Source organism: Rhinolophus hipposideros (genome assembly GCF_964194185.1).
Source record: "Rhinolophus hipposideros genome assembly, chromosome: 12".
Lineage (NCBI taxonomy): Eukaryota > Metazoa > Chordata > Mammalia > Chiroptera > Rhinolophidae > Rhinolophus > Rhinolophus hipposideros.
This window is the reverse complement of record NC_138058.1, coordinates 39,176,579-39,200,801: the sequence shown is the minus strand read 5'-3', so window position 1 is coordinate 39,200,801 and position 24,223 is coordinate 39,176,579. Positions and strand designations below refer to the sequence as shown.

Here is a 24,223-nt window from a genome sequence, read left to right as displayed (position 1 = left end):
TTCTGAGACCGTTTGCAAGTATTTTCAGGTTCCGGAATGCTGTCATCTGCATACCTGTTAGTGGATGAGGAGTCTAGCCAGCCAGCATACACTTGGTGTGCCCGGGCTTTCCTGCGTGCCTCAGGGGTCTTAGTCATGCTGCGTTATCTTCGTGTTGCCCTTTCACAGAGTCCTTCCACAGTCCAGGCCACGCTGACGCTTTTGAAATGCTTCTGTGTTCCAGCACCCATGTCACACTTCTGGCTTTTTTCTTTCTGATGGTCCTTCCTCCTGCCCCTTCCCCCCCCCCGCCCCCCCCCCCCGGCCCTCTGTCCCTGCATGCAGTCAGCCTGTCTCCCTTTAAGGTAATATCGGGCCAGAGGGGAGGGCTGTGGTTGTGACAGTCCTCTCTCTTTGCAGGATGAGCAGAGTGCCGTCTCCATGTTGAAGAAGCACCAGATTTTGGAACAAGCCGTGGAGGACTATGCAGAGACGGTTCATCAGCTCTCCAAGACCAGCCGGGCCTTGGTGGCCGACAGCCATCCGGAGAGGTGACTGCTGTTTTGTAAAGATGAGGCCAGGCTATCAGTTCCTCCCAGTAAGGGCCTCTTACTTCAACCTGTGCAAAAAGAAATGGTGGCATTCATCTTGAGTAACTGGTAACAGATCTTTGGGAAATACATTTAAAATAAACCCAGTAGGCCTATGCTGAATGGGAAGGGAGAACCACTATATAGGAAATTGCTCTTGTCAGTGAAATGTCTCCTCTGGTCAAGGCCCTGTTGAAAGATTATTGGTGTCATTAGTCAGAGTACAGATTGATTCGCACAGATACGGGTTATTAAAGCACCTACCCTTGGGTCGAAAAAGTCATCCAGTTTAGGAAAGCAATAACTAGTTTTAAGAGGAATGGGAGACAAGAATACGTAGACCTAAATCCAAGGACTGCCAGGGAGAACAAAAGGATACCTCCTCCTGATTTTACACATCAAGTCCTAGAACGCCTTCGGAATTAAAAAATCAAAGGTGAGTGTGTGGTACTCCTGACTATGTGCCAGGTTCCTGGATTAACTTCAGTGGCAGTCATTTTAGCCTCTCTGGGTATGTAACGGCCTTCTATGACTCAGACAGGAAAGGAAGCGACTCGATGTGTTATCCGGGCCACACTGGAGATGGGATAATGGCTGTGTTGGTGTGGGGGGCTCTTCAGGTGTCCATGATTAGGATTCCCAGGGAAGGTGGCTTTCCTCGTCTCTAGGGACAGGCACCAACAAGTCCTGTCTCTGCTTTCCTGTTACAAGACAGTCATCTTGGGGAGAAGTTGGAGGCAGGGCAGGAGATGCAACACACCCAGGACCCACCACCTGGGAACAGCAGGGCTTGCCCTCCTGGCGGACAAGAGCATACAGCCCGCAGTAGGTAGAGGTGTGTGCCAGACGGGCATATCTGTGTCCCTTGGCAGCATGGTACCTGAGAAGGGAAGGCGGCTCCTGGGTTTGGCATTCACGTTTAACGTCAGAGGAAATCCTGACTTACAGAGCCAGCAGTGCAGAGTTCATTTCTCTCCCCTCCCTCCATCATTAATCAGGATGGCCTTTGGCCTTGATTACTGTGTTTTGTTTACGTGTTGGCTCATCATCACTTGAAGTCAAACTTTCGAGTTTTATTTTTTAGGCTAACTAGGTTAACCAGAAGTTTCCTTCCTGAAATTTTATTATAATATGCTCTCTTGGCATTTCCACCTCGTTTTGTTTCCTCCCTGAAGGAAATTTGACATTTAAGGTCCTTTCCCCCCCCACTACCCTCCCCTCCTTTCAGTGAGCGCATTAGCATGCGGCAGTCCAAAGTGGATAAGCTGTACGCAGGTCTGAAAGACCTTGCCGAAGAGAGGAGAGGCAAACTGGATGAGAGGCACAGGCTGTTCCAGCTCAACCGGGAGGTGGACGACCTGGAGCAGTGGATCGCTGAGAGGGAGGTGGTCGCGGGGTCGCACGAATTGGGGCAGGACTACGAGCACGTCACGGCAAGTACTCTGGGTAGGGCGTGAGTAGATGTGCAATGAGTGATGGGCATGGTAAGCTATTTGCATTCTTTGTCTGATAAAACACCTTGAACTCAAACCAAAGGTCATGGGATTTAGTTTCAGTGAGCGACATTGACTTAGGTAGTTTAATCCCTCTATACCCCCTTCTTCAGTAGTAAAAAGAGATGGAGCCAGTACCTTACTCAGCTATAGCGAATAAGAAGGAAGCCTGATCGATAGGAGGTTTTAGAGCTGAGATCTGGGGTTAAGTCATGCATACCACTCATTTGTTTTCGGAGAGGTTCATGTGATCAAGAAATAAAACATTCATAATAGTCTCACTGATTTCTTTGCATTCATCTCCGTTTCAGATGTTGCAAGAACGATTCCGAGAGTTTGCTCGAGACACAGGGAACATTGGGCAGGAGCGTGTGGACACGGTCAATCACATGGCAGATGAACTCATCAACTCTGGACATTCAGATGCTGCCACCATCGCTGAGTGGAAGGATGGGCTCAACGAAGCCTGGGCTGACCTGCTCGAGCTCATTGACACGAGAACACAGATTCTCGCCGCCTCCTACGAACTGCATAAGTTTTACCATGATGCCAAGGAGATCTTTGGGCGCATACAGGACAAACACAAGAAACTCCCTGAGGAGCTTGGGAGAGATCAGAACACAGTGGAGACCTTACAGAGAATGCATACTACATTCGAGCACGACATCCAGGCTCTGGGCACTCAGGTAGGTGGGGGAGCTGCCCAGGGGTGGTGGGAGGTTGTCATTCCATACAGAGTCTTTGTGCATCTCTGAGCACCTCTCCGTTCCTTGCCTCCTCAAAACATGTCTCAGTGAATGGCCTAAATTAAGTGCATGTGTGTACATGCACACGTGGTTCAAAGGCTCCATTTGAGAGAACGTATCAGTCCATAAAGTTCTAAGTTTGCCTCATTTGCAGACCTTGTTAGATGAACATCCTCGTGATTCACATAAAGAAACCAAATGCACACGCACACAAACATTTGTAAGTTATAGACCTTCTCACAAGAATTTGTATTATGTTACCATGTTTCCCCAAAAATAAGACCTACCCCGAAAATAAGCCCCAGTTAAGATCGCCAGCCACACGGACGCATTTAGTACGTTAGGACGATGTTCCAGAAGAAGATGACATGACTGTATTTGAAGAAACGTAGATTGTTGTACATGAAAAAATAAGACATCCCCTGAAAATACACCCTCATGCGTCTTTTGGAGCAAAAATTAATATAAGACCAGGTCTTATTTTCAGGGAAATATGGGGTAAGACCCAGCATCTAGAATAATTTGCAAAATAATGCCTTGTTATTTCCCATAAACCAGGGTCTGAGTTATGCATCCGGCAAGAGGGAAAACGAGATTCTGAGATTTTAATATGCCTGGCCTGTTTTCCACCAGTGTGAAACAGCTAACATTCAAACTGTGTTTAAAAGATGTTTGACAAAGTGATGACAGTGTAACAGTAAGAATCTGTAGTGTAATCGCTCTCTAGTTTGCTCTCTAGTCTCTGCACTGTTTCTTGTTTAGTTTTGTGTTTTTTGGGTGAAAACTAAATTGACTCTTTTTCCCGTCTAAATTTCATGGTCCTAGAGGAGAAGTCAGTTTATTAAAGATAACAGCCCCGGGTTTTGTTCTTGTCTGTTAAGAGCACGTTGATAATCTAGTGCAGGGGTCTGCACCTTCTTCTGTAGAGTCCCAGATAAATATTTTCAGCATCGTGGGACATAGTAGTCCCTGTTGCAACTACTCACCTCTGCCATTGTAGCATAAAGCAGCCACAGACAATACGAAAATAAGGGTGCATGGCTATATACCAGTAAATACTTAGTTATAAAAACAGGCAGCCCGGATTCAGCAGCTAGGGGCTGACCCCGATCTGCCGCATCAGCCTTACCATTCTTTGGTGTGCTTCGATTTTGTTTTGTGGAAGGACCACCATCATACCATTGTCTTCCCAGTTCCCCTTGATTTGCCCCTTCCAGAAGCAGAGGGAGATCACATTTGGGGCTCCATTCAGATTGAGTGCTGCAGCTTTTCCACCAAGGAGGCAGAAGGTGTCGAGAGATTGTTTGAAAGAGCTACGTGGAGTGGCTGAGGCTTGCATTATCCAGAATGTATTGTAATAGAGCCCACCATGCATTGTAAGGGTTTCCAGTCTTTCCTTCAGACCAGCTCTGTGAAGACTTGCCATTTAACAGCTTGTCAGCTTCCTGTTCAGAGGTTTTCATTGCACGTGAGGTCCTGGAGCACCATACGCGTGTGTCTGCTCCGTGGTGAGCGCAAGGGCAGACCCCGCTGTGGATCAGCGCTGGCCTAATCCCGCTGTGTGTTGTTGCTCGGACTTAAACTCACTTCTCTCAGCTTTAGTCCCCTAGTGGATTGAGGGTGGAGGTGATGCTTGCAAAACACTTGCCACAGCAAGAGCTCTTCTGATGTAACAAAAGCTTAGGGGAACTTTTCGGAATGTCTAGAGACTGAGCTAGAACACCTTACCATCAGCAGGTCTTTCCTCTGCACCTGTAAAAGTAGACTCAAGAGAAAGTAGACTTCAAGAGGCTCCAGAGATGAGGGAGCCCATCTACGGTCCAGTAGCATCCTCGGCAGGAATTTGTTCCCTCAAGCCTGACAGTCTCCATCCGTCTCACCGTACCTGCTGGGCTAGGCCTTAGACCTATGAAAGTGTGTGCCTCCCCTGCCACTTTGCAATTATTGACCCAGTCCAGGTTTATTATAACAGAATTAGAGTACAAGGGAAGCCTCTGGGGCAGGTTCCCAGAAGCCGGTGGCATTTCCTCCTTGGCTGGGTTACGCTTGGTGCCATCCTGACCTGCCACCGTCGTTCTCCATTCTGTATGGGGGCAGTGGAACATGAGGACACACTACAATATTTGCACCCAGTAATGGTCTTCAGTAACTTCCCAGATCAGTAGTTAACTCTTGTGGGAATTTTCACTTTTGCTATCCTTCTCCACCTTGCTTTTTGTTGTAAGAGCAAATTAAAAACAACCACAGACAAGGGTTTTTTTCTTTTACTTGTTTGGAAAGGGTTGGTTAGTTGTATAGGAAATTACAATTTTAAATAATTCCCTAGGAACTTGCTCTTTGTAATTTGAGTCATACCTGAGTCATAATTAAAGAATATTTCCAAAAGTCTCTTAGAATGTGGAAATCCAGTTACCACGGGAAACAAACCCCTTTGATTCTTCTTTGCGTCTTTTGCAGAAACTTCTTTTCCATATCTGCCACTATGTAAAATCCTTTTGTGTATGCGTGGTCAGTAATCCACCGCCCTCAGGCCGCATTGGCATCTTCCCTCATCCCCTTTCACCCCACCTGCACCCCCCATATGGTATCTTCCCAGATGTTCCCTCACAGACAGCTAAAGGCTCCTGTCGTCCCCGTCGAGTATTGTCTGTGGACTTGGATCACACAGCCTATCAGTAAATGAAGATTCCCCCATATGTGTACATTTTTAATTAGACATTTTATACAGGGCACTAGTAATACGTGCTTTACATAAGACAGGAGAAAATTTTAAAATATAAAATAGACACAGTTATAATTAGGTTGTGCAAAAGTAATTGCAGTTTTTGCAATTATTTTTAACCTTTTAAATCGCAATACTTTTGCACCAACCTAATAGTTTCTCTTGTAAAGACATGTCTCTCCTCTATCTCTCAAAAAAAGATGAAAGTTTATTCTTGACTTTTTTCCCCTTTTTATACCGAAAGTAGGTATTATGCATACTGTCTGCACTTTGCTTTTTTCCACTTTGCCATTATCTTGGAACACTTTGTATGTGAGCATACAGAGCCTTTCCTCATTTTCTCTCTTAAAAATTTTTAAATTAAAATTATTTTTCAATTATAGTTGACACTGAATATTATGTTAGTTTCAGGAATACAGCACATAGCGATTAGACATTTACATAACTCACGAAGTCATCCCGCCCCTTTCTGTTTTCATAACTGCATAGGTGCCTCTTGTATGGATGTGCCATCGTTAATGTAACCAGTCCCTCATAGGGGACATTTGGTTTAGTTTCACCCTTTGTGCTTTTAGACAATGCTGTAATAAATAACCTTATGTACATTTCATTTCCTGAGTGTATAAGAATATATGTAGGATAAGTTCTCCGACGTGAGATCATAAAACCAAAAGGACGTACATGTGTAATTCTGATGGATGCTGCCAGCTGCCTTCTGCAGGAGCTGTGTGGTCTGTTGTCCTATCAACAGTGACTCATCCCACTGGCACATAAAGCGTCCAACTTGAATTGTTGCTAACTAGTAGATGACAAATTACAGTGTCTCTGTGTAGCATCTTTTCATGAGATCCATTTGCATTTCCTATTCCGCAGTTTTTGAAATTTCAAATTTTAAAATTTTACCTTCTTTGACTTCATTCCATTTTTTCCCCCCAACTATATTAAACGCTGCATTGTTATGTGTTTCAAGTTGGAACGTCCCACTGTGAGAGCTCTTACAGGTGACAGGCATGTTGTTTGCAGCAACAACATCACATAGCAATGGGAAAGGTGTTTTCAGAATGTGTTCCTCATGGCAGTTTCTCATTCATGATAAGAACATTGTCTTTATCCCGAAGGAGCAGATTCTGTGCTTATTTTTTTACTATCTCTGGCTATGTACCATGTGTTTTCGCTATTATACTCCTAGCCACTGCCAGGGTAGCTTTCCCGACCATTTCCTGTCTGCCTTCTCACAGCGTTTCATTTGTTATTGTCCATACAGAACTTAATAATGTAGTTCAAGACGTTTATAGTAGCGTTGGGATTTTGTGACTTGGATCTCCCTGATGAGATTGTGAGCTTCCCGGGGGTCAGGGTGCTCCCCTTTAATGTGTAAGCAGAAGAGTAGATGGCGTGTGTGAAGGCAGTGGGGGAGGTGCAGGGAAGGCCCAGCTGTCTGACCTGGCTGTCTCCCCTGGGCCTTTGCAGGTGAGGCAGCTACAGGAGGATGCGGCCCGCCTCCAGGCAGCCTACGCAGGTGACAAGGCTGACGACATCCAGAAGCGGGAGAACGAGGTCCTGGAAGCCTGGAAGGCCCTGCTGGATGCCTGCGAGGGCCGCAGGGTGAGGCTGCTGGACACGGGGGACAAGTTCCGCTTCTTCAGCATGGTGCGTGACCTCATGCTGTGGATGGAGGATGTCATCCGGCAGATCGAAGCCCAGGAGAAGCCAAGGTAATCCTCCCGGTCTCCTGGGCAGGAGGAAATCCAGCCGACTTATCCCGGGTGATTCACAGATGGGATCTTCCAGGGAGAACCGTGGGTCTTGCCTGAGAGCTTGGAGGCCAGAGCAGAATAGGGAGGAGTTAGCGGGGAGCCACCACCACTTCAGTTGTCTCCTGCATGCACTTGCCAGGGAACGAGGGGTGCCGCGTTGTGGGGCCCTCCCCGCCCTGTGTTCCACACTCCCCTAGGCCCTCCTGCCCTCGTCTGCGGACCTCATGCAGCCAATATCTTGGGTATGACTAGCTCTGCCTCATCATCTGGATGAGATGGCTTTGCTGAGCTCTTTTTCTATGTTTGGTTAAAGACCGCTATGTCCCTTTTCACAGACGTTCCTAAAGATGTCTCTTAAGCCTCGGCATCTGCTTTAGTGGTGGTGTAAGATGATTACTTAATATTCTGTGTCTTCTCTGGCCGTGTTTCATGCATAGAAGTGAAGGGAAGCTAATGGATGAACAAGCAGGTTCATGCACAATTTCTAGTTCATCTCTGCCAGCCCAGCGCCCACTGTAATGGAGAAGTGAACTGTGTCCCAAGAGAAGATATATATATAAAGCAACTCTATTTCCTAGATCAGGACTTTCCGGTCGTAGGTTGTGACCCACGAGAAGCTCTCGGCGTTAGCAGTCATTGGTTCCTAAGCTGGTTCCTGTTCTCTTTCTTCATGTCCGAATAAGGAGGGGTTATCAGCTGCTGTTTTGAACACATGCGTCTTGAACCTTTGGCAGCTAACTGGGGATTAGGGGAGCCTGTTATTGCCTCTGTACCTTTTTAAAGAGAATCTGAACTGCATTTCAAAGTAAAAGTCTGGACAGAAATCCAGCGGTTTTTCCAGCATCTGTACTTTGAATTATTGTGGCACGTGCGTGTGAGTGCACACACAAGAGAAAAGCCTTATTCTATACAGTAGGTTGCATAGCTGGTCCTGAATTACACTGTCGTCATGCTCTAGCTCCAGTGACTCAGCCTGAGCTCAGACTGTGAATCAGAACTTGAAGGCAAATGGTTTCCTTCAAATAAATGACGTGTTTTGAAACCTACACATTTATTTGAAAAGCTTGTGCTCCTAAAGGTGATATTATTTGTCTCATTTTAGAGATGTATCATCTGTTGAACTTCTAATGAATAATCATCAAGGTATCAAAGCAGAAATTGATGCTCGTAACGACAGTTTCACAACCTGCATTGAACTTGGGAAATCCCTGTTGGCGAGAAAGCACTACGCATCTGAGGAGGTAGGAGGCCACTTGGCTTTGGGGCCACGGGGGGAATGTAGCTGTGTTAAGATGTTAAATGACTGTATGTTGTGCGTATATATATGTGTGTGTGTATGTATACACACACATACACAGAAATATATATTTACATTCATATATACCTATGCACATACTTACATATATATTTCAAAACTCCTTGCTTTTTTCCCTGTGTGTATAAAAAAAGATAAGTACTTAGAGTCTGGGCACAGAGCCAGTAAATGTGTGGCACAGCAGACAATTTTTGAAGACCCTGAGCTGAGGTTTCATCCTCTGTCACCTTCATCAGTACTCTCCCTAGGTGGTACACCCTCTTCTCTGTCACATGTGCCCTGGATCTGTTTGTTCTTTAGTGGGTGTTGCTACTTCCAGTTAGGACGATGCTGATAAAATGGTAAATGGTTAGTCAGTGTGTGGCCCCCTTCAAAGGATTGGACGTTCTCTCAGAGGTCAGGGCTTTGCCCCTCTCACTGTCCGTCTGCCTGAGTGTTTGCCATAGGGAGCCCCCAGGTTTGGAGGGGGCTCAGTGCATTGTTAGCCTCCTTATAACCCAGCAGCTTTGGGGGGAGCCCCGTCTTCGTCTCAGCTTCCCCTGTATTTCTCTCCTCTCCCAGGACGCAGGCACAGTCAGCAGTCCCTAGATACTGCCTGGCTTAGTGGTGGTCTCTACAGAAAATGTATTTTTCTTATATGAGTGGCCTATCAAGGGGAAAACTAGGAGGAGGTGGTACATTCTATTAAGATGTCCCTGGGATCCTTCTTTTCTCACAGATCAAGGAAAAGTTACTTCAGTTGACGGAAAAGAGAAAAGAAATGATTGACAAGTGGGAAGACCGATGGGAGTGGTTAAGACTGAGTAAGGACATATTTGGTTTTTCTCTCTCTGCTTCTTCTGGGTGTCCGTTGAAAGCATACAAGTTTATTTTCCTGCTTTAGTTGATGTGATGTGGTGTTACACCTAATGATGTTTGGAGTTCTAGATGCTTTTTTTTTTCAATGCCCCATTTCACCATTCCATGCTAAGTATTTTTAAGTAGTTCCCTGTGGCATGTTTATTGTTGTTTTTTTTCATCTTAAAGTCATGTCAGTGTTGTAAGTGGAGTTTGAGTGTTCTTTAGGAACAGCATTGGGGTGACAGAACTTGGTATCCCTCTGGGAGAGCACAGAAGTGCCCTCCTACTCTATCTTAAACAAGAATTAGTACCGCAGAGCTGAGAACGTGGAAAGTTGGCCTGACTAGGTCTTACATTTGGTACTCAGCAGAAGGATGAACAGAAAATAAAAGCTAATAACTGTAAAGCTTTTGCAGTGAACTGGGCATTATTCTAAGTGTTTTATATATGTTTCTGCATTTACTCCTACTCTGGGGTAGATTCTACTTTTAATCTCTTGTTATAAAGGAATACATGAGCTAACACAGAGTTTATAATATTGGGAATAACATTTAAAAATTGGTATGAACACCGAAAGTAGCCCAACTCAAGCATGATTTGCCCTCCTTTGCCATTCTGCATTTGGGGCTCTGGGCTCTGTCCATTCGCAGACACCAAGGGTGCTTCCTAGAAACAGAATCCAAGAGACTTTTTCTAAAAGGTGTATAAAAGATCTAGTTTGGGCCCAAAACACTCTTTTGAAAAAGAAATCCCACTTTTGACCATTCTTTGAATGAGGATTTAGTCTGTAAATTTTGAGAATTCCCAGGGCAGGTTCACTTCAGTTCAATAAAATGCCTAATTCACCCCACTGTGAACTTGTCACCAGCTTGTATGCTGGGCATACATGGTGAGGTGACAAGTCCCTAGTGCCGTTGTGGCATCTTCTCCTTGTGGCCGTGTTGGGGACTAACAGGGTGCCAAAAGGAAACAGCCGGCAGCTCCTGGGGACAGTCCATTTCTTACCTGAATGGTCCCAAGCATTGCTGCTGGAGATGTAGGAGAATGAGTGTTAGCCACAGCATAACGCCCCGAGTTCTAACCTGCCTTCTCGTAGCTGCAGCGGAAGTTGGGCTCTGTTTCCTCACACGTGAAGGAACAGAATGAATACAACGAAAGCCTTAGCCCATATCATCCCACTTTATATAGTGCTCCCTGTCACCTTCTCTCCCTCTCACTCTCCCCCCCCCAAAAAAAACAGAACAACCCCAAAAAGGGTGATTTATGAATGCCTGCTCCATCAGCATCATCTGGTTTGTTGCGTGTAGATTGTGAATTCTTGCCGGGCTCTGAGGCTTATCTCACTCAAGGACGGCTGAGGGAGCAGAGTACGTGCCCGCGAGGCCTGCGCTGTCCAGGGTGGCCCTCGAGAACCTGAAACATGACTGGTCCCTGGATGTGCTCTAAAAATGCACATCAGATTTCAAAGCCAGAAGAACAAAAACGAAACACATCTGCCCCATTTTTCATACTGGTTACATGTTGGAAATGATAGCCGTTTGCGATAGCAGCTTGTCTAAAATATGCTTTCGAAATTAATTTTACCTTTTTCTTTTCAATGTGGCTGCTAGAAAAGTTAGGGTAGCGTATGCAGTTCTCGTTACACTTGTGGTGGCGCTGATTTGGACCACAAGCTGGTTGTGCCACCCGGGGGCAGTGCCAGCTCTGACTCCCAAGTCACCCCGCTCACCGGCGCTCACTCTTGGTACCCCGTGCAGTTTTGGAGGTCCATCAGTTCTCAAGGGACGCCAGTGTGGCCGAGGCCTGGCTGCTCGGACAGGAGCCATACCTATCCAGCCGAGAAATAGGCCAGAGCGTGGACGAGGTGGAGAAGCTCATCAAACGCCACGAGGCTTTTGAAAAGTCTGCAGCAACCTGGGACGAGAGGTTCTCCGCCCTGGAAAGGCTGACGACGGTAAGAGGCCACTGGATGCTGAGGTCCTTGGTCTTTTGGTTCTCATGGAAAGTCTCTTCTTCCTCCTTACCTGCTAGACTGGGGAATTCACGTAATTACTGTTTTTAAAAGCTTACTGAAACTGCTGGTTTCCCCGGTACCGGGCCTGGGGAGACAGTCCATGGCTACCCCCACCCCCCTTTTCACCCCCAGTCATTTCCTGGGCACCTAGATTTATAGTAGCTGCTTGCCTGGGAGTTGATTGATTGGGGTTTGCTTTTCTTTTTTTATCTGTTTTTCCTCCTGTATCTCACAGAAGCTTTGGTTTCTAGGGAGCATAGCCTTATAATTTTTTTTTCAGAACTTCAGAATTAGAATTCCCATCATTCTAGCTTAATCCTAGACCACCGAAAATCTCACCATTCCTGATAATCTCTTCTGCCAACACAAGGCCTCAGAATAGGGATATGTTCACTGGTGTTTCCTCTTCTCAGACACTTGCACTCCTGGTAGAAAGCTGATTCTTTATAGTTTATATAATGGTGTTCTTTCTGATTTCTGCAGTTCTGGGGACTTAAAATGTACCTGAGTACTCTTGTGCTAAAATGGAATACTTTTTGTGCATGCATTTTGCTCAAGAAATGGCTTAGTTTCAATTAGACTATTCTGTGGCCTTTTAATGTGGTGTTTGGATTTGGCTGAACACAAATCCCTATCACAGCACAAGAAGCCTCCTGAGAATTATTGCAGCTCTGTCTCAGTCGTGTGTGTCTGAGCTCCGATGGGAAGTCCAGCATGCTCAGGTAACTTTCTTCCTAACCAAAGTTGAGAGCTGCATATTTCATTTAGAAAATTAAACCCAGTGTCTCCCAGGAGGCAAACAGACAAGTCACAAGAATTCTGCCAGCCCATAAAATAGACCTGTTTCATCACTCAGACCTCTGTTTCCTGTAGTTTTGAGTTGTTGCTGCAGTTCTTCTGACCCTAAGACCATTTTGTGTAGGACGTTAGAGCTTCTGTTGGCCAATGTAGAAACCTCAGGCTGGAGGACTTCCTGAGTTCATCTAGAATGCTTTCCTTAAAAGAGGCAGGGTTTGGGGTTCTGCTGAATGTCACCATGTCCTCCTTCAGTTGGAGTTACTGGAAGTGCGCAGACAGCAAGAGGAAGAGGAGAGGAAGAGGCGGCCGCCTTCGCCCGAGCCGAGCACAAAGGTTTCTGAGGAGACTGAGTCCCAGCAGCAGTGGTGAGTCACGGTACTGCCACCGGAGTCTTAGTTTTAGTGGCCAGTGAGGTGTAGGGAGCACGTTTTCTAAACCTGTGCTATGCTAGGCCTAACCACATATCCTTCCTATCGATGACTTCTGTAGAATTTTTAGAATCTGTATAGTCAGCTTCTGAATAACATTTGAGAACGCTGACTTGTCCACAGTCACATTGCAGAAGTGGGATGTAGATGGCACCCTCTCTGCTGCACACACGTGTGTACACACACACACACACACACGTGCACACACACTCAGACTGTCCATATGATTAAATGGATGCAGTGAACTACCTAAATTGAGGCCAGTGATTTCTGTGGTGATGCTTTTGAAAGTTCTGGGTGACTTCACTTGAAGAACAGAAATTATTCTCTTTCTGAAAGGCTTAGTGTTTTGCTCATGTAAGAGTTCCGTGACGTGACAATCCCTAATGCTGCCTTCCGGGCGAGGGGGTGTGCCTGCCCTCTTATTCTCTGTCTAGAGTCGGTTTGAAACATTTGGAAAGATTTTCTTTTTAAAAATTAGATTGTATTATATAAAAGAAGGTTGCATATGTTTCTTTGAGAGAAAAACCTATAATAAGATTGACTGATGTTGTTCTTCCCATCCTCTCTTACTGTTTTTCTTCACTCCTTCTCTTTCTCTTCCTTTTCTTCGCTCCCCTCCCTTCCTTCCCTTTCCCTCCGCTGTCCTCTTTTCCCCCTTTACCTAACAGGGATACTTCAAAAGGAGAGCAAGTTTCCCAGAATGGTTTGCCGGCTGAACAGGGATCTCCACGGGTTAGTTACCGCTCTCAAACCTACCAAAACTACAAAAACTTTAATAGCAGACGGACAGCCAGTGACCAGCCATGGTCTGGACTGTGAAGTTCACTACCATTTGTCAAGAACCACTCTTTCCAAATCCTGTTGGTTTGACCTTTTGGCTTCCATTTCACCCACAGTGTTACAATTTTACTTAATTCATAGCCTTCCTTGGTTTCATATTTGTTTGCGTTTAATTCATGTTTATTTGAGTCTTTTAACTGATGGATGCTCAGTTGCCTTAAAGCAGCATACTTATCTTTTGTTTATTTATGTGAGTTTTTTACTTTATTGAGATTTTGCAGCAAAAGCCTTACATGGGTAATTGAAATTTAATGTGATTACAGCAAAATGAAGAAAACTAGAATCTGACAGGTATGACATATCCAGTTATACTAACAGGGTGCACTACTGCGCTATGGATAGCCCCCTTTACAGATGTTATTAACCTGCAATAGTTTACTAGTGACTAGGAAGACTGATGTATGAGGAAGGAGATTTTCAGTACTGAGTACCTAAAGTCAGCTGTGTGACATTCTATGAAGGATACATATTCATTTATTGAGAACGACAAGAAAAAAAAGGATGTTGGCTCTACCTGGGAAGCTAATTTAATTTTAGGTGCAGAATCTCAAATGTTTTGAGGCCCTCCGATCATTGGTTACTTTTGACAAACCAGTTCCTCTCTCATTTTTTTCTGCCAAGTCCTGAATGGAGAATTCTAGGCTTACTTGCCTCAGAGAATGCAGCCAGCCTCGGGAGTAAAGTGCCCTCTGACTGCTGCTGCCACCTGTGCCTTGGTCACTGCTGGCACCGCCGGGGTGCCTGTGGCAGGTGACAGCAATTCTCAGCATATTTCGGAAGCCTGCCTCCCGGACTTCCAGGCCTGTCCATTCAGTCGATGACTTCAGGGTGTCAAACTGTTTTAAGTTTTTCAAACAAATGGAGCAGAAGCCATTCTGGTTCACCCTGGTTACGTGAAGGATGCGCATGGTGGACCATTCCTAGGAGCAGTTGGACGCTTCCCGGCCTCCTGGCTTCAGAAGGACTTTTCAGCATCTCTGTAGACAGAAACTCCGTTGTATGTCTCATACGGATCTTCTGATTCGTTTTTCATTTTCTTGTGAAAATGAAGTTCTTTTGCGGAATTCTCTAATAAGGAATCTTTTAGGATGGCATTTATCAGACCACCAGGCAGGGATTGAAAATATTTTAATAGGAATTTTGTTCCTCAGGAATAAAAGCTAATGAAGGAGGTGATTTCCTGGTACTGATAAAGACAAAACCAAATCCATATTACATCAAAGCCTTGTGAGACATTCACTTGCTCATTTGCCATATTTAGATGTTCGTGGAATCAGAAACCTGTTTTGATATGTGTTCTCCATGAGTTAAGTCCAATTTGTCTTTTCATTTCATGATGCATGTCTTTTTTTTTTTTTCCTTTTGTCAGGATAACATCATGTAGCATCTTGTTTGTTTTTCCTTATTTCTATGTACATATCTATCTACTTGTGATTGTAGATGGGTATATAGATAGATGCCAAGCTTCTTAAATTCTGGGGGTAGTGTGCACCATTATTGGGTCTCTGCCTTAAAACACACTAAATTCCATTTTAGAAAACAAAGCACTGCGATATCTTCGGTCCTTAAGGAGCCCTGACATGTGTTTCTGGCTCCAAATTACATGTGTCATGGATCTATATGTATATGTGATGTTTCCCTATATATGTTTAAATATTTTGTATCATCAGGATTAATACCCAATTTTATGCTTTTTGTATTCAGAAGATCAAAAAAAAAAAAGCACACAAGGAGTGCGCTGATGTTTTTGGCATTTGTTCTCGTGCTTATTTTTATCTAGATTTTTAAATTGTAGCTTGCCAGAACAAATTTTTAATTACAATTGGATTGTATTGGAAGAAGAAAAGCCTTTTTATTCTTTTGAGTTATGGTGCAGAGACTCAAGTTAATGAACTTGAAAATAGTGTTGCTTCCACTTAGAAAACCAATCAGGTGTTTCTTGTGCTACTAGTTGTCACGTTGCATTTGTGTTCACCTCTTGATTTAAATATCTCAGGTGTACCCAGCCACTAAAGCACTCTGAACTAATCGCTAAAGAGAAGCAACATGGGGTGGGGGGAAAGGGGTGTATTCATGTGTACCCACTGTTTGGTCATAGCTATGATTTGCTTTTGATGTTTGTCTCTAGTGGTGTGTTGTCTGTTGGCATGCTTAAGCACATGTCCATTAAAATTCATTTTGTTCCTTTTATTTTCCTTGTTTTCTTGGTCAGTGGTTCATTTGCATAAACATTAATTGTCTCTGCATACTGGTTTGGGGTTTTCTCTTTCCTTCTAACTCCAAAGAAAAAAATTTTTGCTGCAGAATTTACCCCAGAAGAGGCTTCCCCGGCCTTCACCTGCCTTGAAGTCTGACCAAGTACGATAAATTTTAGCCTTTTTTAAGTAAACAGCCTTCTATCCAGGTTGCTGTCACTGGCAGTTTTCGAGTCACACCTGCAGCACTAATTTTTTTTAACCTGACTTCTGTACACACTAACCCCATGTCTCCCTGGACTCACGCCTCGCACAGGCCTTCCAGACGAAACTCATACTTCCTCCCCACCAGAAGTTTCCTGAAATCTTACACTAGAACAGATTTGTCAACTTTAAAATCCATTCACTCTCTTTTGACTCGGGGTTTTGTTTTTTGTTTTTTCCCCTCCTGCATTTCTCCTTTAAAAAGGAAAAAGAGAAATACTCACATAGCTTATTGCTCCTACAGTCTGTCCCTTGCAAGGCCAGGATAATCACCATGCGTTTCCCCTCCCCCATGCCTTTCAGCCCTAAGAATCCATTTTCCACATTGTTCTGCGGATAAAGGGTTCTAATCAAAAATACCCTTAAATCGAATAACCTCTAGTCTCATCCTAAACCCGGATGCCAACAGTGATAGTTTGTATAGACGGACTATGAACTTGGGACTCCTGCCCAGCCACTTAGATAGGAGCGAAATGAATGAGAGATCCAGTTCCTGAGAGTTGACATATCTGAGTGTTCGCGTAGTGGTGGCCAGTCTGCCGTTTCTCCTGTTGAGGTTGTTGCCGCTAATTTGGTGTCATTTTGGCTCTGGGCAGCAGTGGTGGGGGACGTACCTAATGAGCGTTGCCATTGACACCTCCATGTCTGTCCGTGTATGAGGGGAGCAGGTTGTCTGTAATCCACTAAAGCGTCAGCCACCCCCAGCTTTAGTAACTCGCTAATCCCACGCCCTGGGTGTATCAGCCAGCGGCTGCTACAGTTAATGGTACACAGTTGATGGTACACAGGCTGAAAGCGATAATGAATGGAGACCCTACTGCATTTCCCAAGCCGCAAAGCCATGAGGGTTACAATATAAATGAGCTGGGGAAGGAACAGCTCCCGAAGACGTCTCCAGCCTGAAGGGTCAGAGCCACTGGAAGCCTGGCTGTCTCTGGGCTTTCTCGTCTCAGTGCAGCAAGGCACCGTGATCAACAGCACGTGATGGGGAAGGCCCTGGTTCTGTCTTTGTTTGGGGGTAAATAGCTGTGTGGTGTTGAGTGACTGTGATTGGCTTTTCCAGCTCCTTTAACACAAACTACAACCCACTCACGATACAACTTCGGCAGATGTGGTTAAATTGATGTTTGTTGACTTGCCTCATTTCCTTCCAGCTCTTAAGTTCCAAAGTCTAACTGGGATGGTAGATGTGAAATGCATGATTGTCGTCCTAATTTTTGCATGTGTTTATGACGATATGTTGAGGGGAGGGGGGGAAAGCCAGAGAGCATTTTCAGAAACCAAAGGTCTTTCCTTGTCTTACTTTGGGGGAATGCTGTGTAGTTCTGATAGAATTGTCTATCCATCTGTTTGTGAATGCCCTTTCGCTTACACTTCTGGCCCTTCTGGTGGTGTCCTTGATTGTAAGGTGGCTGCTGTATAACGTCCACTCTCTCATATTTAATATGTGTGATTGTTACCGTTGTCCTTTTGTTTTAAAGTAACCATGAGGAAATGATCTGAGTTACATTAGAGAAAATGGATTGATCAGAGGAGCAGAGTGCAGTAAAACTCATACTGGCATTTCGCTTTTCTCATTTCCCCGTAAACGGGCGGGCATTAATCCCTTCCCACCTTCTAATGTCCTTGGTGTCCAGCTGGCTTTGTGGGGTGTGCGATGGTTTTACTGTACTGCCTCGATCGGTGCCAGGCATTTATACACAGCCACGTGTGCGAGTCAGAGCGTATGTGGTCACCCCCTGAACCACGGGGTTAGCTGACTAGCCTCTCCGCTGTCCCTAGATGGCAGAAACAGTGGACACAGGCGAAATGGTCAACGGTGCCGCAGAACAGAGGACAAGTTCAAAAGAGTCCAGTCCCATCCCCTCCCCCACCTCCGATCGCAAAGCCAAGACTGCCCTCCCAGCCCAGAGTGCCGCCACCTTGCCGGCCAGAACCCAGGAGACGCCTTCGGCCCAGATGGAAGGCTTCCTGAATCGGAAGCACGAGTGGGAGGCCCACAATAAGAAAGCCTCGAGCAGGTAACAGCAGCAAAGGCTGAGACAGTGAGATGGGAAATCCACCCGTTCAAGGTCAAAGCAAGCCGATCTTGAGTTGGAAGGGGAGCATGCATCTATGTAGTTAGTGGATTTGTGCATAGCTTCCTGGGTATTACATTCTTAGGACTGACCTTGGAAAGTGGGAGTAGCGTGCTGCTTTCTCACTGAGAGGAGGAAGAGTTAAGTGTGGATAGAAACAGCCAAAAGGGATGCTGCTAGATTGAGGTTGCCTCTTCCCTACAGTGAAATGATTTCATGGTAGTTTTCCTCTTTGTGGGATTTTTGTAAGACATTCACCATTTCTCCTGCCTTATTTCCACATCAGTCTTTATATTCACTATCTCCCAATAGCTCTACTCCTATTATCTCTGTTTTAGAGACGAGGAAACTGAGGCCCTGAGAGATGCAGCTCATTCTCTGTAGACACCTAGTAAATGGCATAGCTGCGGTGAAACTCAGGGTTCACTCAACAGCCTGTGTGCTTAACCAGTACACCACACTGCCCGGGATCACCATGTACATTGGTACAGATTGTGCTTTAAACAAGGAAATCCCGTCTAAGCTGCCATCCGCGTTGAGGACAACATAGTAGATTTATTTAATACACGCAGCTGACTAACGTATCTTCTAATAAAATCACTGTATTGGGACAGTTTGCCATATCATGGGGGAAAGGCTACCTTTTCTTAGTTCATCCAAAGGTACCATAAGTAGCAATGGCCCTGGATCTGGCAACCACGTAAAGAATGAAGCTGAGGTGGAAGAGCTGCTTAGGACAGGCATGTTTCAGATGAGCCTGGGCTGTGCCCCCTGCCACAGGAGGGTACGATAGCAAGGAACACCCAGAAACCTTTTCCCATCAGAGCCAAGAGTGCCTTTATTGATTACCAGAGGGCACCATGCTTTCCCCCAAATCCAGAGAGAAATCACCCTCAGAAACCTGCCACTGCAGCACCCTGTGCCCTAACCCAGGAGTCCACAGAGGCCTTTTGTTCCATTCATTTAGTTGTAGCAGATTTTTAGGAAGGGCTTTTAATAAGTCACAGCGCTTTGTGTGCGGATCACTTCTGTCTTGAATAAAGTCTTGATTCTCTAAGGGAGTGTGGTGTAGAAGCTTGACGTTCCCTGTCTTTACTGCTCAGGTCCTGGCACAATGTTTACTGTGTCATAAATAACCAAGAAATGGGTTTCTACAAAGATGCAAAGACCGCTGCTTCCGGAATTCCCTACCACAGCGAGGTCCCTGTGAGTTTGAAAGAAGCCGTCTGCGAAGTGGCTCTTGATTACAAAAAGAAGAAACACGTGTTCAAGCTAAGGTGAGAGTGGCCGGTGCTTTGTGTTTGTGGCAGAGTGGGTGGGGGTTTATCGTCGCCTGGAGGGTTGGTTTGCTTAGGTACTGTCATCAGTTGGTTCTACTCCTCTGCCATTTAAAAAACAAATCACCAAGAAAGTGATAGGCCGGGTTGGCACACATCTCCGTTAGGGTCTTTGAGGACTGGCCAGTCCCCAGCTTCCCGGTGGTTAAAGGAGCAGCTGAACACTGAAGAAAAGGAGCTTCCATTTTTTTATAAGCTGGAGCTTACTGTTCCCTAAGAGAAAGTGAGCTATTTACATTTCACAATTTAAGGGTAAGTTTAGAAAAATAGTTTCCCCATCTTTTCAGCTTATCCGGACTCAGGAGATGCTGTTCTTTGCTCCTGAGTTATCTGTGATGGGTCGAGGGAGTCATCCTGGAGCTGGATGGAAACCTGTAGGGAGTGCGTGTGGGTCCTGGAGCCCTGTGCTCCTCTGACTCGCCCAGCCGCCTCTAGAACCATCCAGTACCGAATGTCTCCATCCTGTAGAACACGGACACCTCTCCACAGAGTGGAGCCAAGCTCAGGATTTCTGCTTATACTTGGAAATGGTCAGAATAACCATATCAACTTTTTAAAATGTAAAAAAAAAATGTATGTGCTGGTGGGTAGGATGTTACTTAGTTTAATGCTACTTTGATCCGTTGCTCTGCGATCTGAAAAGCATTGGTCTTTGGTTATGTGTTGCGTGCCAGTTGGACGAGGCCAAGGACCGCATGTGCAAGAGTTTCACATGGTGTGATTTACTCAGCTTTGTTGAGCACGGAGGGTCTTTCGGGACTGGGAACACTGTCACTGTCAGACAAGGTGCAGACCGCCTGGCTCCCTGGCTCCCTCCCTCTTTGTGCTCCCCAATGCAGCTTCAGAGGGTCAAGGTACTGTCCAAAGGCGCCTGCCCTCCTCCCCACTGGCAGCGTTTCCTTTCTCCTGACAGCCACGGAGTGAATGAGTGAGTCCTCCAAGCCAGGCGCTCTCGGTGTCACAGTTTCTTTCATTCCGAGACATACATAAGAAGAGAAAATCTAAGAGACCGTTTCTGCATGTGTGTTCAGAAAGGGGTGTTTGTAAATGTGGGGGATTGCAAGCTCAGTAACAGAATTTCAAAAGGGCTCATAAATTTTAAAGAGCTTTCTCTTGAATTCAACATAGAGCAGTGGTCAGGCATCCAAGTGGTCTTTGCAACAACAAAGCCATATGTTGCTTCATTTGGGACTTTATTTTATCCTTCCAGTGGATTAAAATAACAGGTTGCCTGTGTATATTGAACCCGTTATATAGCTTTTCGATGTCCAGGGGCCTGTGCAGGTCCCAGACACGGGATGTACGCAGAGCTCTGATGGGCATTTCTGGTGTGATCCCCACGGCCCACTGGTATCCCACATAGAATACGGGACTTGGGGGATTGTGTTTTTTTCTTTCTTTTTTTGTTTTGTTTGGTTTTTTTTGTTTCTTCTTTCTTATTTTGTGACTGACTTCTTCCTTCACGTTACAGACTAAATGATGGAAATGAGTACCTCTTCCAAGCCAAAGACGATGTAAGTTTCTAAGATTTTTTTCTCTCAAATCCTTAAGAGTTTGCCAGTGTTTGTGCGTGATAAGCTTTTCATGTAATGTACTTCCCATCGCTGATAATCAGTGGCGGCTTCTGTCACCTGGTCTCCAGTCACTGACACTAGAAGGTGTTCGGTTTTCCTTCTGTCTGTAGGGGGCAGTGAGTGTCATCTCGCTGTCACCTTGCCGTGGCAGGGGAGGTAGCACAGGGCCCTCTGAAGCCCAGGGAGGAGAACCCGCCCACCCCGCCCAGTGGGTAAGGCGCAGTGAGGTGGTCCCAGGACTGGACGTGGATCTTGATGTGCCCAGTCAGGAGCCTCCCTTCTGCACCCCACTGCCTGTTACCTCCCATTTGCTGGTTGTGCTCCACCTGGACGGAACAGCACGTGTAGTGCTTTAAATTCGAAAAGCCTTCTGTTAAATTTACACGGTGTTATATGGCAAGTCTATTTCAACCTAAAAAGAAAAAGAGAAAAGCAGCTTCTAGGGTCGGACCTGATACCCCACAGATGGAGACCAGTCCTCCAGCACTTCTAAGTTTGTAGGACTATATACTAAAGTGATGACCTTCAGGTACCGTAAAACTGAATTCTCGTGAGAGGTGAAATATGTTCACTATCCTGAGAAAGCAGAAGTTTGTCTAGGAACTGCGTGCCTGAGTTAGCACTCTTCCCAAGTCTTCTAACCGACAGAGGCTCAGGTGGTCGTGCAGTTGCAGTGAGAGCGTTTCGTGCCCGACCCTCTTAGCTGAGTCTCAGTCGTGCCTCCTCCTTTGTCCAGGATGAAATGAACACATGGATCCAGGCCATCTCCTCTGCCATCTCCTCTGACAAACACGAGGTGTCTGCCAGCACGCAGAGCACTCCAGCGTCCAGTCGGGCACAGACCTTGCCCACCAGCGTCGTCACCATCACCAGCGAGTCCAGTCCCGGCAAGCGGGAGAAGGACAAAGAGAAAGACAAAGAGAAGCGGTTCAGCCTTTTTGGCAAAAAGAAGTGAACTCCTTTTCCTTCACCTCCTGTCCTTCTCTTACCTTTACAGTGAAATTCCAGCATGCAAGCTCAGAACCAACACATTACTCTCTGTGCCTAATGTTCCTCAATGTGGTTGATTTTTTTTTTTTTTAATTTATAGAGCATTTCTGGGGGTAGGGTGGGGGAAATACACCTAAACACTTTATCTCCAAGTTACAAAAGTTCGAGGTGCAGAGGGAAGACCAGATTTTTTTTAAATGAAGTTATATAGATTAGATCTCAATATTTAAACTGTTCCTCAATTTTGTGAGGCTGTGTTGGAAATAACTCGCCTCTAGTGCTGTTGGTAATGCAAGGCAGCGGTGCTTCAACAATACTTCCTGTGCTCCCCAGAGACAAAATGTACCAATTTCCAGACACCATTCTCTTCCATTTACTTCCAGTGGTTACCTTGAGTCTTGAGTATCAGTCGTGCCCACGATGGGACTAACCCTGATTAAACAGATCGTGTATTAGGATCTTGCTGCAGCCATAGCGCAGCCCCATGTTAACTCTACAGACCAAACCGTTTGTATCTGGCAGCACTTACTAACACACAACATGCGCTTTTCTGCATCAACTGCGACGATGGTCAGGAATGTCAGTATACAAGAAGGAATAGAAAACTGATACTGTTTTAAATAATCTGTAATTTCAATTTTTTTTTTTTTTGCTGAAATACATTATATTGTATGTTTGAGATAATTCTAGTACAAAGTATAATAAAACTAGATGTATAATAAACCCTTTAAATCATTGGTAAGTGTACAAGTGGAACTGAAGCATTTACTGGACAAAGTAATGTTACTCTAATGGTTACTTGCTCTTGCGTTGCCACACTGTGTTATAATTTGCTTCATTTCCTTGCTATTTGATACATAGTGTGCATTTTCTGTCACTGTAACGAATTGTAATGACAAATTTTCATCTTACTGCACAATCAAAATGGCATTGATAGGAATGAACTCCAGAGGCTGGGCCTGAGCAGGAAGGTGGTCACTCAGGCCTGGTGCTCAGTTGTAGGACCTGTACCTCTCAACTTTTGCCCTATCTGTTAAATATATGCTATGTCATTAAATGCTTTTAAATCTAGCACGGTGGGTAATTGTTGTTTTTCCTCTCCTGCGTGCACGCTGTGTAGAGAAATTGCAAAGCAAGAAATAGCAACGGGAAACATGAGTCTCTCTGGGTTCCTGTTTTGTGTTCTTGTGCATGAATGGTGTACCAGCCTTGAAAACTGCAGTGACCAGAATAATGTATATGGAATGTTTCACAGCTACACATCCAGCTTTTAGCTTTTATATATAAAGAAGTTATCGTAAAGCTTTTGAGGCAGGGGTTGGCAAATTTCTTTCTGTAAAGTAAAGAAGCAGAGAGAGTAAGTATTTTAGGTTTTGCGGGCCATATTCTGTTGAAACTCTGCTGTTGTGTAATACAGAAGCAGCCATTGACAATATGTGAGTGACTGGGTGTGGCTGTGTTCCAGTAAAACTTTGTGGACACAAACTTGGATTTAGTAAAATTTTTACATGCCACACAATATTGTGCTTTTGATTTTTTTTTTTCCAAACTTCAAAATGTAAAATCTGATTCACACAGATCATACAAAAACAGACGACAGGCCACATTTGGCCCATGAGCCAAATTGGTTCATGCTGCATAGGGTCATGGGTTCGATATGTGTGCTATACTTGTCCCAGTTTATCTGTCCTGTGGACTCCATATATCACCTGCATATTTTCTTATGTAAAGCAGCAATGGATGCGAATGTTACTGATTTTCAGTACATTATTCTGCAGAGGCTATGCCTAATGTGACATAAGTCCTGGGCTCCACAGCTGACTGGCACTGGAGCTTTCTGTGACCTCCTAATGATCTGAGACCTCACCATCTCTCCCCCCCGCCTCGCACATGTACCCAAGGTTATTTATCTCACTGTGACACTCCCTTGCCCTTTACTCAGGATTGGAATCAAGTTGTTCAATTCTCAACAGATAAACCTGTGACCAGAATGTTAAAAAAAAGCATCTTGGGAAATAATCATTGATTACGCCCTACTTTTGACAAAGCCAGGCAGGCCACGCTCAAATAACCAGCAATGCCAAAATCCCATAAAACATACATTCCCAGGGCATTTTGCCCAGAAGTCCGGAGAGTCACCATCCCCTGACTGAAGCCTGGGCTTGGTGTGCATGCTGAGGATCCTTGAGAGTAGAAGATGATGGGCAGTAGGAGGAGAAGCAGCATAAGGCTGTTTTGTGGGGGTCACCAGGACCCAATG

At 45.2% G+C, this 24,223-nt stretch overlaps 1 protein-coding gene across 3 annotated transcripts in view; it reads left to right on the top strand.

The window, feature by feature from the left end:
• The window catches only part of SPTBN1 (spectrin beta, non-erythrocytic 1), a gene marked incomplete at its 5' end in the record, with an annotated part of 180,330 nt that extends 156,848 nt beyond the window's left edge, over window positions 1-23,482 (top strand). For 2 of the 3 annotated variants that reach the window (XM_081069287.1, XM_081069288.1), the window contains 13 exons: window positions 400-530; window positions 1,798-2,002; window positions 2,374-2,748; window positions 7,001-7,245; window positions 8,390-8,528; window positions 9,321-9,405; window positions 11,200-11,396; window positions 12,507-12,619; window positions 13,354-13,417; window positions 17,767-18,005; window positions 19,166-19,339; window positions 20,871-20,913; window positions 21,710-23,482. In XM_081069287.1, coding sequence (XP_080925413.1) covers window positions 400-530; window positions 1,798-2,002; window positions 2,374-2,748; window positions 7,001-7,245; window positions 8,390-8,528; window positions 9,321-9,405; window positions 11,200-11,396; window positions 12,507-12,619; window positions 13,354-13,417; window positions 17,767-18,005; window positions 19,166-19,339; window positions 20,871-20,913; window positions 21,710-21,928 — 2,229 coding nt within the window. In that variant the 3' untranslated portion in view covers window positions 21,929-23,482. Of the gene's footprint in view, window positions 1-399; window positions 531-1,797; window positions 2,003-2,373; window positions 2,749-7,000; window positions 7,246-8,389; window positions 8,529-9,320; window positions 9,406-11,199; window positions 11,397-12,506; window positions 12,620-13,353; window positions 14,707-17,766; window positions 18,006-19,165; window positions 19,340-20,870; window positions 20,914-21,709 lie in introns of those variants that run through there. The other variant, XM_081069289.1, reaches the window with a different exon arrangement.
• Between the last annotated feature and the right edge of the window lie 741 nt (window positions 23,483-24,223).